The sequence below is a fragment of the Zeus faber genome (assembly GCF_960531495.2).
Source record: "Zeus faber genome assembly, chromosome: 3".
Lineage (NCBI taxonomy): Eukaryota > Metazoa > Chordata > Actinopteri > Zeiformes > Zeidae > Zeus > Zeus faber.
The window spans coordinates 28,954,874-28,969,507 of NC_137190.1; the positions used below are offsets into that span (position 1 = coordinate 28,954,874).

The 14,634-nt window shown below is 42.7% G+C and overlaps 1 protein-coding gene across 1 annotated transcript in view; it reads right to left on the reverse strand.

Moving 5' to 3' along the window:
* homer2 (homer scaffold protein 2) overlaps positions 1 to 11,918 on the reverse strand; it is a 31,411-nt gene extending 19,493 nt beyond the window's left edge. Inside the window, exon 1 of the mRNA XM_079997616.1 lies at positions 11,472 to 11,918. Coding sequence (XP_079853742.1) covers positions 11,472 to 11,476 — 5 coding nt within the window. The 5' untranslated portion in view covers positions 11,477 to 11,918. The remainder of the gene's footprint in view (positions 1 to 11,471) is intronic.
* Positions 11,919 to 14,634: the final 2,716 nt, after the last annotated feature.

Consider the following 14,634-nt stretch of genomic DNA (forward strand, 5'->3'; position numbering starts at 1 on the left):
AGCCATCCGCATTTGCCAGGTGAGATATAGGTCTTGTGTACAGAAACCGGCCCATTAGTGAATGTCGAGTCACGTGTGAACGCCATGATATCTCGGAGCTCTGCCGCTAATCAGGTTCACGAGGCTAAAATTGTCCCAACAGTGTTTCCACAAATATGACAATGGATCCATCCTTAATGCAGAGGGCTGGCACATCACCCGAGTCCAATCCAGCTGAGCATCTGTGGGAAGATGCGCAGACGAAATAAGATGCTACAAGTCAGCTCAACACTACAGCGGGATGCAATGCAGTCTGCCCTGTCCGGCTCCTACTTGGAATGCTTTTAACGTGTTGTTTAAGGCCACCCCTCGATGAATCAGCCCCCTGACATTTTCCTTACAGAGAGTGTCAGGGGGCCTTTCTCCACCTGTGTCCAAAAAGCAGCCATGACTCTCTCGAATAAAGGAAGAATAGTTATTTTATTAAGACTGCTGAGCCAGAACACATGCCAGTCTTAATGCATGCATGGAGCAACATCTCATCTCATAATCCCCACGGTCACAGCAAGTGCTCCCCTGGGGAACCGTGTGCCATGTGCCCTGGATGAGAGAGGCAGGTGTTAATGCAACACAAAGTGGAATCCCACACGGCTACCAGTATCCATTAGCACATCAGCGCCCACCACAATATCAAAGAGGGAAGGATATCTGTGCTTTTGATGTATGTGTCTCCATGCATCTTGTGTTTAATGGAACACATGCAGAGCATCAACCATTTCTAGCATTAAAGTCCGACAAACCCACCTGCGCGAGCACCTCATGTCGATCACACACATTTTGGTATTTTTAGAGCTTATAGAGCTAATTGTGCGTAATCCGTGGGTCTCATGACATTTCACTGCATACTGTATATGTATGATCGTATGTATATGGATGTGACATATAACCACTTGAACTTGAACCTGGATTTCTCGTCAAGTCAGGAAACAAATTCGTAAAACCATTTTAAAGAAGGCATCTAGAAATACCAAGTCCATCTAATGATCTACAAATCGAGTATCCAAGCATTAAGTCTCTCTATTAGCTACACTTGGTACAGTTCGATGTTACCTGGATTTATTCTCGAGGATGTAAATCAATTGTTTATTTCGAGCAGAGCTTGTGACCCTAAACTAGCTTCCTTTTCAAAAGAAGGCCATTGGAGCATCAGTAAACATCGGAGCATCAGCTTATTTTTCATGAGCAGTCAGGGCATAAAAGAACAATTTGATCAGCTGTTAAAAGTTTCACACTCCCAGGTTTTCCTCTGCAGCCCCTGTGCAGACTGCACCCACACACCAAGCCTCTCTTAAGACAGTCGTACTGTCAGACACGGTAATCCTGTTGTGTTATCCCTTCCTCTCTCTCACAGACAGACACAGACACACATAGACACACACAGACACACATAGACACACAAAGACACACACAGACACACACAGACACACATAGACACAGACCAGCTGTTAAAAGTCGAGAGCCGTTTCCAAAACCTCTCTCTTCACTTGTGCTATTCCGCAAAGCAGTGACTTCCCTGGCATATTATTCATGAATACCAAGCATACGGTAGGACCAGTGTGTTTTCATTTATAATTTCATGCCCATTCTTTAAAATATGTTTTAAAGGGAATAGGAATGAACAACACCATGGGTACCTGTGCATAAAAACGTTACTCTATCCATCCCTCCATCCATCTGAGTAAGTCTGAAGGAAACTGCCATCCCTAAAATGACTGCATTCCTGCCCTGTTGTCTTTTTGACAGTGGATCCAATGGGTTCATTTGCATCGGCGGGGATGGGGTAGACAAAATTTCACCAGAAAATGTTTCAGTTTGGGTTGGGAAGGAAAAATAGTGAAGGGGAATGGGATGGCTCTCAGTTGTGGCAAGATGCACAGTAATAATTAGGGATATGAGTGAGTCAAAATGGACAACAAAGTGCTCAAATAACTTAAATGTAATAGTAAAACTTGTAGTGGAACTTTCTGTCATTTGGGAGATCATCCATCAACATCAATATTACAACACATTGTCATACAGACAGCAAATGTCAGACAGACAGCAAATGAAAAATCAGGGGGGAAAAAAGCTAATAAAGCTTGTACTTCCACTGGGATTATGTCCCTCATAGAAATGAAAGCCTAATAAATTTGCTGTCCCTTTTAATCCTAATCCCGGTGCTGATCTGTTTTGGGGACAACAAAACCCATTATACATATCACTGTTGTTGCCACACACACACACACACACACACACACACACACACACACACACACACACACACACACACACACACACACACACACACACACACACACACACACACACACACACACACACACACACACACACACACACACTGACCTTTGCAGTTTCACAGACAAACACTTCGAAACAGAGCCGGGAGATCACTGTTGCACACACACACACAGACCACTACATTCACACTTATAGGCCAAAACGCAAACACACGCAGGCCATATCAGTGTAGAATCCATGGATTTGCTGCAGCTACCAAGGAAATGTTATGTTACTAAAGGAATTGGACTGTTAACTACAGCTCAGCAAAGTGTCTCACAACTGACAGTCATCCTGTAACAGCTTCAATGGTTAGAAAAGGAAAGCTGTATTCAGGACTTAAGAGCAGCTAAATATCTGGAGCTGTTGACTCGGTCTTGCACTCTCTACCCCATCTGGTCCTTTAAATAATTTACAGGTATGTGTGTGTGTGTGTGTGTGTGTGTGTGTGTGTGTGTGTGTGTTTTATCAAGAGGCCTAATTCAGTCTACACTGAATACCCATTATCTGGAAATACCTGCACTTCACTTAGACCCATCAACATCAATGATGCAAATATTTAATGCACCGTCATATTAATTTGGTAGATGAAAATAAGGATACACAAAACGATCCTACTGTATCACAATCAAGTATTCACATTCTGGAGAGGAAACGTACTGTAGAATATACGTCGGTGCACAAAATAACAGGCAGCTTTGTGATATATATATTATCAAGGACCTATTAGGGACCTAATAAGTACTACCATCCTTTCTTGGTAGTTAGTACAGCACATAAATTATGAACTGTGTGTAGTTGGATTTTGGATTATTTGTCAAGAAGAAACGCCTCCAGTTAAATGAAGGATGGAGGTGGAAATCCACTTTGCAGTGCACTCTTCTGAACTTTCCATAAAGAGTCAGTGAGGTCCCCATGGCCAAGGAAAGTTGAGAGGTTGACGACACCCTGGTGTTTATGAAACAACTCTTCTTTGTTTTCAACATTGAGCGCATTTGGTCTTGTAAAAAACGGCCCCATAGACCTCGGCCCTTATACGACCATGCAGAGCAATTACCTGACCTAATGACACACAAGCTGGCTGTCCATACCATTATGTATCCTGTGTTTGCAACAAACATCATGGGTCGAAGGAATCCTTAAGCATTCTCCGAAAATAAACCTGTTTAAATGTAAAGAAAAAAGGGTGAGAGATGACCGAGACCATATTAACTTTTTTCCCCCCATTGCTCCAGGGTCTGTGCTCTTTCCACCAGGTTATGAGTCTTTGTACATTGGCCTTGGACAAGTGGTTTCAGAACGGCGGCCCTGCCATGATGTCTAGCGTTGCAAAGCTCACAACGTGTAGTTCGTGTTGAAATGGGGTCACGGAGGTGCTGATTCAATCCCGAGGTCGTTTTTGTGAGTGCTTTGGGGCAATTCATCCACCCTCCTGTTGTGTCTGTCCATCCCCGTCAGGGAGCTTTAACTTGTGACCACCGAGCTTCGTTGCTGATGCAGTTTGTCAATGTTTGACACAATAATTCTGCGGCTTTTGTGATCGTTGCACCCGCAATTCAGGCAGCGGGTAGTTGTCCTCCTTGGGACTACGCTAGTTGTCTCGTGTTGCTTTGAAAACTCACATAAAAACCTAGAGTTCTAATTGTCAGACCTCTTTAAACTCCATTCCACCATGTGGTATTTCTGTGATCTTGTTCAAGTTCAAGTTCAAGAGATTATTTGTCACATACATATACATACGTTCATACATATATGCAGTGAAATGTCATGACACCCGGTGATTACTCACAATAAGCTCTATAAACCACCACACCCTCCATAGATATGAGAATGGAGAACTCACTATAGACCAGTGATCGATTCTTCATCACAAGAAGCAAAAAAGCAGAAAACCAGAAAGTATACATCGGAGTTTGTCTGAAACCAAGTAGTTCTCTAGTCGTAGCGAAAGGCTTCCATGTTGGTGTGTTAACCATGAGGACCTCTGAGGAAAAGCAAAGCAGGCAGTAATTATATGCATGACTAAGCCATGCTGCTCCTTCTTAAATCTTTTAAAGCATGTTCTTGTTGTTTACCAAAGATTTATCTGACAAATATTGGTCCTATCCTACAGGTACAGACATTTAAATTCAGATTTGTGCTTACAAACGCCAAGACTGCTGATTTCCAGGACACCACTGATGCTGGATTAAGGCACGTCCTCAGTAAAGTATGAACAAGTGTCAAAGTGGCTTCTATCACTTGACAATTTGGTGGTCACATTGGATTTGTTTAATGGAACACCTGTGTCTACATTCGGGCATGGTTATGCGGTGATTTTATCAAATGTGACGGCAGCCTTGACCACATTCCTGGAGTCAAGAAGCCACACCAGAATAAACTTTCAAACCGCGTTCCTTATCCATCACACTAACCTACTGCTCTGCCCAAGAACAAGGCGGTGCGACCGAGCCCTTTGTATGTTGCTAAATCGCTGAAGAGAACAAGGCCGGTCTTTGAAAAGTTCAATGTGCAAAATTAGTGTAACCAGCGACCATGTAGCCATAAATATTGCTGAATAGAAAACAAGAACTCGAGCTTCCCTTAGATATGAGCACAAGACCATTCCTTGCATTCCTACTATTACCACAACAATGTTACTCAACCTGTTACACACACCATCAATAATAGAATAGGGAAAAAAATAAAAATAAAAATAAAAAATAAAAAAACACACACCGACAAATGCACACACATACATACAACCCGCCTCAAAGGAAGAGAAAGATTAATACATCTATAGATGGGTGTGAACACTAGCTCTTGACTCTTGAAACAAAGCATAGCGTGTGATATGGATCATGGTATCAAAGCTTTATGACGAGAGCCAAGATTGTTGTATTTGCTCGACATAGCACCAGGAAAGGATTACTGCTGGGTGACAAGCACATGGTGGAGCTTAAATACACGGTTAAATGTCTGAGCAAAAGAGGTTATGAAAATATGTAGAGCAAGTGCTTTTTCCTTAGTATCAGCAGTGCTATGCTGTGTGTCATGACTATCTCTGGAAACAGAACATAATTCATAATTCTACCAGTAGACTAAGCTAATAATATAGAATACATGGCCTGCATGTCTACACCAATTCTACCTCGGCAATTTCGGTGGCAGGTGTATAAAATCAAGCACATAGCCGTGCAATCTCCATAGAAAAACGATGGCAGTATTGAAAAGCTCAGTGACTTTAAACGTGGCACTGTCACAGGATACCACTTTTCTAACAAGTCTGTTCGTAAATTTCAGCCATGATACCACAACAGCCACATGACTTCTATAACTTTCCATGAGGACCTTCATAAACCACCTTCACACGGCTGAGTAGCCACTAGGGATGTAACGGTATACGCGGGTTAGGGTTATCAAGCAACCATGGTTCTAAACCGTAAGCCTTTCCCTGTAATACCGTGTCCAGGGTACAAATATAAGTTGCAAAATTGAAGATGTAAACTTTAATTCACCTAGCCCTATGTTGCGGCACATGGTAGCAGACAGCCAAATGTTTTTTAATAATAGCTTTATTTATATAGCACCTTTAAAAACAGTTTACAAAGCGCTTTGACAGATGAAACGAAAGCAGAGTGCTCAGATCATGAGTTTAAAAGGCAAACAACCATTAATAAACAAGAATAAAATTCATTCATCAAATTGAAAATGCGGATAAAGAGACAAAAATCAAATCAAATAAATAAAAATCAAATAAATAAAGAAGGGGGTTGACATCACGTAAAAGCAGATCTATAAAAATGGGTTTTAAGAAGATTGATTTAAAAGAAGTCACTGACTCAGCCCGCCTTATCTCCTCACGCGGGTCGTTCCAAAGCCAAGGGGCCCTGACAGAAAAGGCACAGTCACCTTTAGTTTTAAGTCTAGACTTTGGAACAGCCAGGAATGCCCTCTCGCCTGAGGATCTGAGGCTGCGCACTGGCTCATATGGGGACAACATATCTGTTATGTAGCTTGGAGTCAGACCCAGACGTGCTTTAAAAGTGATCAGTAAAATCTTAAAAATCGATTCTGAACCGAACCGAACAGGGAGCCAATGGAGAGAAGCCAGGATTGGGGTGATGTGCTGTCGTCTATTGGAACCGGTAGGAAGCCTAGCTGCTGCGTTCTGAACTAGTTGGAGCGGGAGAGTGACTGCTGTAATAATCCATCCAATGAGTAATTTCCCCAAACGCTGCGTTCTGCCATCTTTGTTTACACTCGCTCCCATGCGCGCACAAGTAACGTATAGTGTTGTAAAATACTGTCGTAAAGCAGTATCGCTTTGTCGCGAATCAGCGGCAGAACTGCTTTACGGTTGGATTATGACAACATTTGGCCGCCTGGTACCGCGCAGCACCAACATGATGTGAGGTGAATATAAGTTTACATCTTCAACTTTGCAAATACGTCGGATTTGGATCTACATCACATATTTTGCCTCTCCTGTGAATTTTAAGAGCCCCGACAAGCACCTTCCTGTGTGGCGCTGTGTCAGAGGCGTTAACGTGTGTCCTTCTTTTTAGATAAACTATATTTTAATCTAATATACAGAAAACAAATGGGGCGGGAATTATTACCGTGAAATACCGTATAACACAGTGTTTTAGTAGATACCGTACCATACTGTGAAATTTCATACCATTACATCCCTAGTAGCCACACACAAGCCGAAGATCACTGTGTGCAATGCCAAGCATTAACAGCAGTGGTGTAAAACTTGCAGCCAGAGGATGGATGCCAGGAGATGCAACACTGCCTGCCTGGATGCACAGTGCTGAAAGTAAAGTTTGGCGGAGGAGGAATAATGGTCTGGGGCTGTCCGTCACAGTCAGTGATAGACCACTTAGTTCCAGTGAAGGGAAATCTTAACACCACCGTACACCATGACACTCTCTTCATTTAACTCTGTGGCAACCATTCGTGGGAGGCACTTTCCTGTTTCAGCATGGCAGTGCTTCCACACACACGTCAACGTGTCGGACAGAATTAGCCCCTTGGGATCAATGTGGAACAGCTTGACTGGCTTGGCCCTGACCTCAACCCTGCCAAACACCTTAGAGATGAGTTTAAAACACGGTCTTGCAAGCTCATCGGCTAACATCAATGTCTGACCTCACTAATGCTGTTGTTGGAAGCACAGGCTGAATAGAAGCAAATCCCTGTAGCTACGTTCCAACATCTAGTGGAAAACCTCCCAGCAGAGTGGAGGCTATTATAGCAGCGGGGGAGCTTCTTATTATCTGTCTATTCATCTATCCATCTTCTTCATTTCCTGGACAGGGTCACAGGGGCAGGCTGGAGCCTTTCCACCTGGCAATGGGTGTAAGGCAAAAAGACAAAACCGGATTGGACGCCGTTCCAATGCGAGATTAATCACATATTCACACTATATTTACACCCTACAGGCACCTATGTGTGAATAATATATTAGAATAGAGAACATCCAAACTACGCAAAGGATGATAACCCAGACAAGATTCTAACTCATGTTCTGGAGTTGCGAAGCACTAATGAACAGCACTACAACTGCACAGTGTGCCGCTTGCCCGGGAATCTTGACATATACCACAATATGAGCTTATAATTTCAAAACTCTAAAGAAAGAATCCAAATGCCGAAAAATGTTAGCATATGATAATGGGATTATTTAATAAAGATACCATACCATTACCATAACAAACAATATATCAGCCATAACAGTGTACACATTTCAAGACTGGTGTGATCCCCATCTACACACCCCATCTGTGAGCCAGCCAGTAAATGTGTCAAATGCCATTGAGAAAGTTCAACCCGTTTCATTGAACTTCTCTTGATATTAGGTGCATATCCACAAGAAAAGTGGAAGAAGTAGATTTGCGTCAGTTCACGCCTTCATACACAACCCAAGCAGTCACAGTAAACTGTGCGGTGACATTTGTAGTGACCAGATTAAATCACACCAAGCGCTAAAAAATGCAAAATCTGACAAATAAACAACCCCTCCCCGCGTCTCCGACGTGAGGTACGAATCAGTTCGCACGAGCCCATTCAATCTTGTTCATCTGTCAGACGAAGAGGAGTACAGGCATGCCGTCGTTTTTAGCTGCGAGGGGTGTCGAGCAGCAATGCCGCCTCATTAGTGAGAGTAGTTTTACGTCTGTCTAAATAAGCAGTGCACCTCGGAGAAAAGAGGCTCATGGGATAACGAATACAAACACAGCACCTGGGCTTCTATACCATAGGCTGCGGTGCTAATGAAGTAAGAAGGTCAGGGGGCGCCTTTTCTCTCCATCTACAGGACAACAGCCTGGACGCTAAGATCCACGGCAACGGAAACATGACATTGGAGTACTCTAACGCAGAGTGAATTCAGCAACGCCTATCATTTACAAAAAAGCGCACATCATCTCACTCTAACGGTATCTTGCTATAGTGCTTTTGAAGGTTCAACTTCTTGTGCAGCCTTGTGAATCTATTCAAGAGTATTTCTAAAGCATTTGATTGTAAGTGGGGAGGATCCAAAGATATTGCAGATGGTAAGCAACAAATGCCATGAGCCAGATTCAAACCTGCCACCGTAGGGAAATGGCCCCAGCCCAGCCTTTCCACCAGCACACTACACATTCTTAATCTCAGCTAGAGGAGGACAGGGAGCAGAACAGCAGAGGTCTACGCAGAAGCACGGCGCCACAGCAGATGGCCTCCCAGCCCTGAACCATCTGGTGAGGAGAGGTCCAATCCCCATCAGTCTGTCCCCTCTCATTTACCCATTTTTACAACAAGTGCCACGGCTCCCGACTTCCCGTCCATTGGTGTCACCGACACAGAAAGAGGGCATACGCTGCGCTCAGCATTACAGTCCCCTCCTCCTTACCTAGAGAGCCCTGGGCAGCTAAGAGGAACGCTGCCGTTACGTCACATGATGTCACAGAGCCTAATCGATGAGAGTAAAGCCTTCGTTCGCTGGCCAGTCGGGAGATTACCACCCATCCTGTGTCAGCACGGGTCCTCTGAGCACGGCTTACTAAAACAGATATGCTGATTGCGTCGCTGACAGTGACCCCTTATTAAGACAGTGGGGGCTTCTCTGCAATCTGAGCAGTCCGGAATGGAAAACTGGGATCTCTAGTCATCTATAGAAAAAAAACCCCACTGAACTCCAAAAAATATTTATGACATGTAGCCCCATCTTTCGAACGAGTCAACATCGAGAGAGGACTGATAGTTTGTGTATTTTAAGCCCATGGAAACTATCAATAGATGACCTACTGCAGGGGACAGCAATGGAATGTTCCTGATAGAGAAAGGGGTAAAGTGTGCGTGTGTGTGCATTTTTGTGTGTCTGTGTGTGTGTGTGTGTGTGTGTGGGTGGGTGGGTGTGTGTGTCTGTATTTGATGTGATTTGTGTTAAAGTTAATCTATAACTTAATAAATAACTCAGGGCAAATAGATTCAGGGCCATACACACACCACCACAACACACAGAGAGGCACCATCCAATTGTCATGCACACTTTTGGTGAGGGAGGAACGTATAATCCCAAAATGTAGTGATCAGGAGGTTATACGCTGAGTGCTTAAGCATTTGTTTTGGTCTGACTAGATGTTGGGGGATGACTCAAGGTCAACTCTCTCTCTCTCTCAGAGTGACCTGCATGCTGGGATCACTGGTCTCATGCTGGCTGTGGCACTGGATCCATTGGGACAGTTTTTCATGACACTCCGAATCATCAGCCCAATTATATTTCAAACCTGTTCAGTGAGTGTGTCACAGGTGGAACACAGACGTGAGTTAGAACTCGTGTTAGAACAGTTTCTTTATGCAATAGGTTTCTTTCTGCAAAACAGGTTTGGTCGGCATTCTTAAACTGGAGCTGAATGTTCATACCAATGCATGTTATCAGCGGAACTAACAAGGCTCCGTAAAATCATATGTGAGAATTCATCTGTTGTGAGAGAATCAAGTGAATTCAAGAGAAATCATTTGGTGAGACAAATAAATCTTTTCTTAATTGTTTTTTTTTTTTTCTATCTGATGGCCTCCTCTTTATGTAAAGTACCTTGAGTTGCATGTTGTGTATGAAAGGTGCTATACATTTTTTTTAATTATTATTATTGAAAAATTGATTGGTGAAAGAAGTTGAATGACTGCATGGGGGCAGATGACGATTTAAAAATCTAAATAAATAAAAGAACATTTTAAGAGAACATTTTTCTATCCTTAGAAATAAGACCTCAAATATAAGATGGAGTGACAATGGTCGTCACAGGCAAAACAAAAGTCAACTGAATATTAATTATTCACGTGTAGGCACTGTGTAGGCCCACTGGTTGCATAACCAGCAGGCATTGCCTACACTTCCACACAAGAGTAAGACTTCAGATGCAGAATAATGCACTCACTGTAAGCAGCTGAGAACACCTTCATCACCGTGGGCAACACACACACACACACACACACACACACACACACCTCTGTCTCTCCCGGAGTCACGCACGACTGTGGTCTTGCGTGGGCAATGCTGAACCTCACATCTATCTACCCCCACCCCACGACAAACGCACGCAGCGATAGCGACGACTGCTTATAGTTGAAATAAATATCCACATTAGTAATCCGTACTTCCTCAAGAGACTTAAAATGAGAATTCTAATTAGCAGGAAAATCTGCTGTCTGTTGACAAAATATATATATATATATATATATATATATATATATATATATATATATATATATATATATATATATATATATATATACATACATATACATATATATATACACACACACACACACACACACACATATACATACATACATACATACATACATACATACATATATACATACATACATACATACTTTGTATCCTACGTATACATAAATAAATATATCTATTTTTAAATCGAATTCTGGTGGCACTACTATAATAAATAATACTATGGACGAGCGAACTTGACAATGTTGCCCAGATAGCACTTTAAAAGGACAACATTTTGTGACAACAATTATAACAACCGAATGCTTTCTAAAGTGACATTTTTTTTTTAACAACTATTCCGACGCGATCTCCGAAGAGAAAGGCAACAAAACCTTGTCAGCAAAAGCAGGTGTGACACCGAGACGCTTCAAGGTTTTCTTGGACTTACCCCATTGCAACAGACTTGGAAGAACAACTGCGCTCCTTTTGTTTATGGTTTTGTTTTGGTTTTTTTTTTTTTTTGGGGGGGGGGGAAATATATATGTATATAAAAATAAATAAAGAAAGAAAAAGAAATGTAGGTTCCACTGACGATTAGCCGGCGAAAGAGTTCATTTCTCTGCCACGGCGAGAGAGGAGAGAGCTGAAATATGAGAGCTGTCGGTAAACTCGCAGCGCCAGGCTCAGCAGCCGCATTCCGCTCCAGCCAGTTTCTCTGACTCAACACTCGGTGCCATCCCACCGACAGAACACAGCGCCGTCCCTTCTTCACACTCCGCCTTGGTAACAAAAAAAAAAAATAATAATAATAATAAAAAGGTTTCTACTTGTAAATCAAGTTAGGGTTTGCATTTTTCCCCCCACCCCACTCCTCCCGTGACAGAGCTCCTGCGTTCTCCCCGACGGGAATTAGCGTCTCAAGCGCCGCGGCGGCGCTGGTGGTGGGAGAGAAACAGCAGCGACACGGAGCGGATCCACCTGCTCGCACTTTGCGATAGAGATAGAGGCAACAAACCTACAAATTAACTCGGAATCAGAGAGGAAAACTGGCAATACGGGGGGGAATCTAAATGCGAACAAAAAAAAAGAAATATTGGCAAACATTACAATAAACGATACAATAAACCTAAACATGAAATAAAAAATAAAAAAAGTTAAAATATATACAATCATACTAAAAAATAATAAATAACAGGAAAAAGTTGGCAATATACAATAAACCTCTTGATCAACAATTCACGCTGTAAAAAAAAACAAAACAGGATTGTTTTTTTTAACATGTATTAAATAAAAGCTGTATATGTACTGTGTATGTTAATCTCGGTGCATCGCTAGTTCACAGAATTACATTTAATTCGATTAAAAAGTTGAATATGACTAATTAAAAAGAAAAGATACGTGAATTAGGCTAAACCCCCAAAACATATGGATAGAACGGCGAACAGCACATTAAAGCACACTCACATCGTCTGTAGGCCTGGCTGGTTGTTCACTCCCAGCTCGGTGTTTCTACTGCCATTTAAAAGCATTTTGTTACTTGTCGTGCCGTTCACTAAAACGTCCTTTTTGAAACATGGGCTTTATACTTTAATGGCTGAGATTGGTTGCTAGGTTGCGTTACGTTCGGCCTTTTGGACGAAGCAGGTAAACTGTGAACATTACAGGTGTGTTTGTGTGTGTGTGCGGCGATTAGTGACGCGAGACTCGCGAACGAATCTTTGAAATGACTCGGGCGTCGGGAGTCATTGTGGAGGAAAAAGTGAACGAGCCACTTAAGGCCAAACTAAAAAGAAGTCCAAGGCAAGAAAAAAAAAAAAAAAAAAGGCGAAGGCGTCCGTCATAATGTATATTGAATGTGGCCGATTTACACTTCGACGTTCCGCCAAAATAAATCATTTTGACAGAGGAAGGATGTTCTGGAATCCCGCAGAAAAATATCGCCTAAATGATTCCTGAGATGATGGGATGATTCTTGCGAGAAGTCCCTGCACAGCTCAGCGCTGAACCGACTCTCCTGACTCCCACTGGGCGTTCAACAGAAGTCGTCTCTCGTTGTAACCAACGCAATCAAATGCATTAAGGAGTCGAAATATCGAACGACTCGTTTTTTTTTTCCAAGTAAGGGGGAGCAAAAAAGGACCAAATCTGAAAAAGAGTCGAACCTGCTATGAGGGCACCTACGGAACCTTAAGCGCTGGGCTGGTTGTTTCCGGCGGAATGTCTTTTACGAAGCACCTTCGCCGGGTTTAGCGTACGCGTGAAAAACAACGATGAGGTATGATGTCTCCTCGTTTTGTTTGTCTCCTTGCAATCAAATCAATGAATTTGGCAACGTGATCGCTGCTACATCGTACGCCTCCTTAAGTTTTCAAACTCTACGAACCTACACGTGTATCCATAAAGCCGTTAGTATCTTTGTGTTGATGCCGTTATCTGCTTAGCTACGCTAGCTTCATTCATCCACAATCGTTAGAGCTGTCACGATTATTACGTAGTCGCCCGATCGCGATCATTTGAGCAGATCGCAAATCATTTTGTCAAATCATTAGATTCCACAATGACATGTATCGACTCAAATGTAAGTGGAATGTTAAAGCAATGTTAGAAAGGTTGCCATAAATAAAATGCGAACTGTGTGATTTTACACCAGTTGGAATTTTGAAAAGACAATTAAGTTGTTAATCACAATTATATGTATGACAATAACCGTAATGTAAAAATGTGTGACCCCCGCTATTCATTGTTGCTTGTATTTTATCTTCAGTATGACTGAGACCACAGAGCTTCAGAGCTACGAGGAGAAGTTTGCCCACCGATTTTCAGCGGAAGATGTGGCCTATCAGGAGTATGTTAATCGACCGGCTGACCCCCCACCTATTGTGGAGAACTGGAGTGGACGTGGAGGAGGACATGCCAGAGGCAGGGATAACCGGTAAATTGGACCAGTCTGATTCTGCATACTATTTAGCATGTTAATAGGTGTAAATTCCAGCCACCAGACTTAGTGTGTCATATACTTCTTCCATACTATTTGAGCATAATACGGACAGACAAAACACTTATTTGGCATACTAAATTGTATGCTAGTATGCCACGCCATTGCCATCATGCGTAGCATTCACCATATCCCTTAAATGCCATATTAGCTGCTATAGAAATACATACTCACGTAGTTCTGTTTCCTATTTCAGATCCTGGGACCATCGTGGACACAGAGGCCGTGGCTGGGGAGGAGGTCGAGGCTGGGGAGGAGAGAGGAGCTGGGGAGGAGAGAGGAGCTGGGGAGGGGAGCATCAGAGGAACCCATATGGGAGAGACAGAGAGAGGGACAGAGACAGAGACGGAGACAGAGAGAGGCGCTGGGGCCGTGAAAGCGAACATCAATCAGGCAACCAGGGCTACAACCACGGATACAACTCCTACAACCAGAGACCTCATAATCCTCATCAGAACAGTTAATCTCTATTGAAATCTCCCAACAAATTTTGGGGAAATGCCAATGTTGGCTCTAGATTTAATTGTACGTCATCGGTTTCATGTCTCGCAGCAGAAAGAAAACAAGGTAAAAAAGAATTGTACTTGAACTACTGTTTCTATAATATCGTATCAAA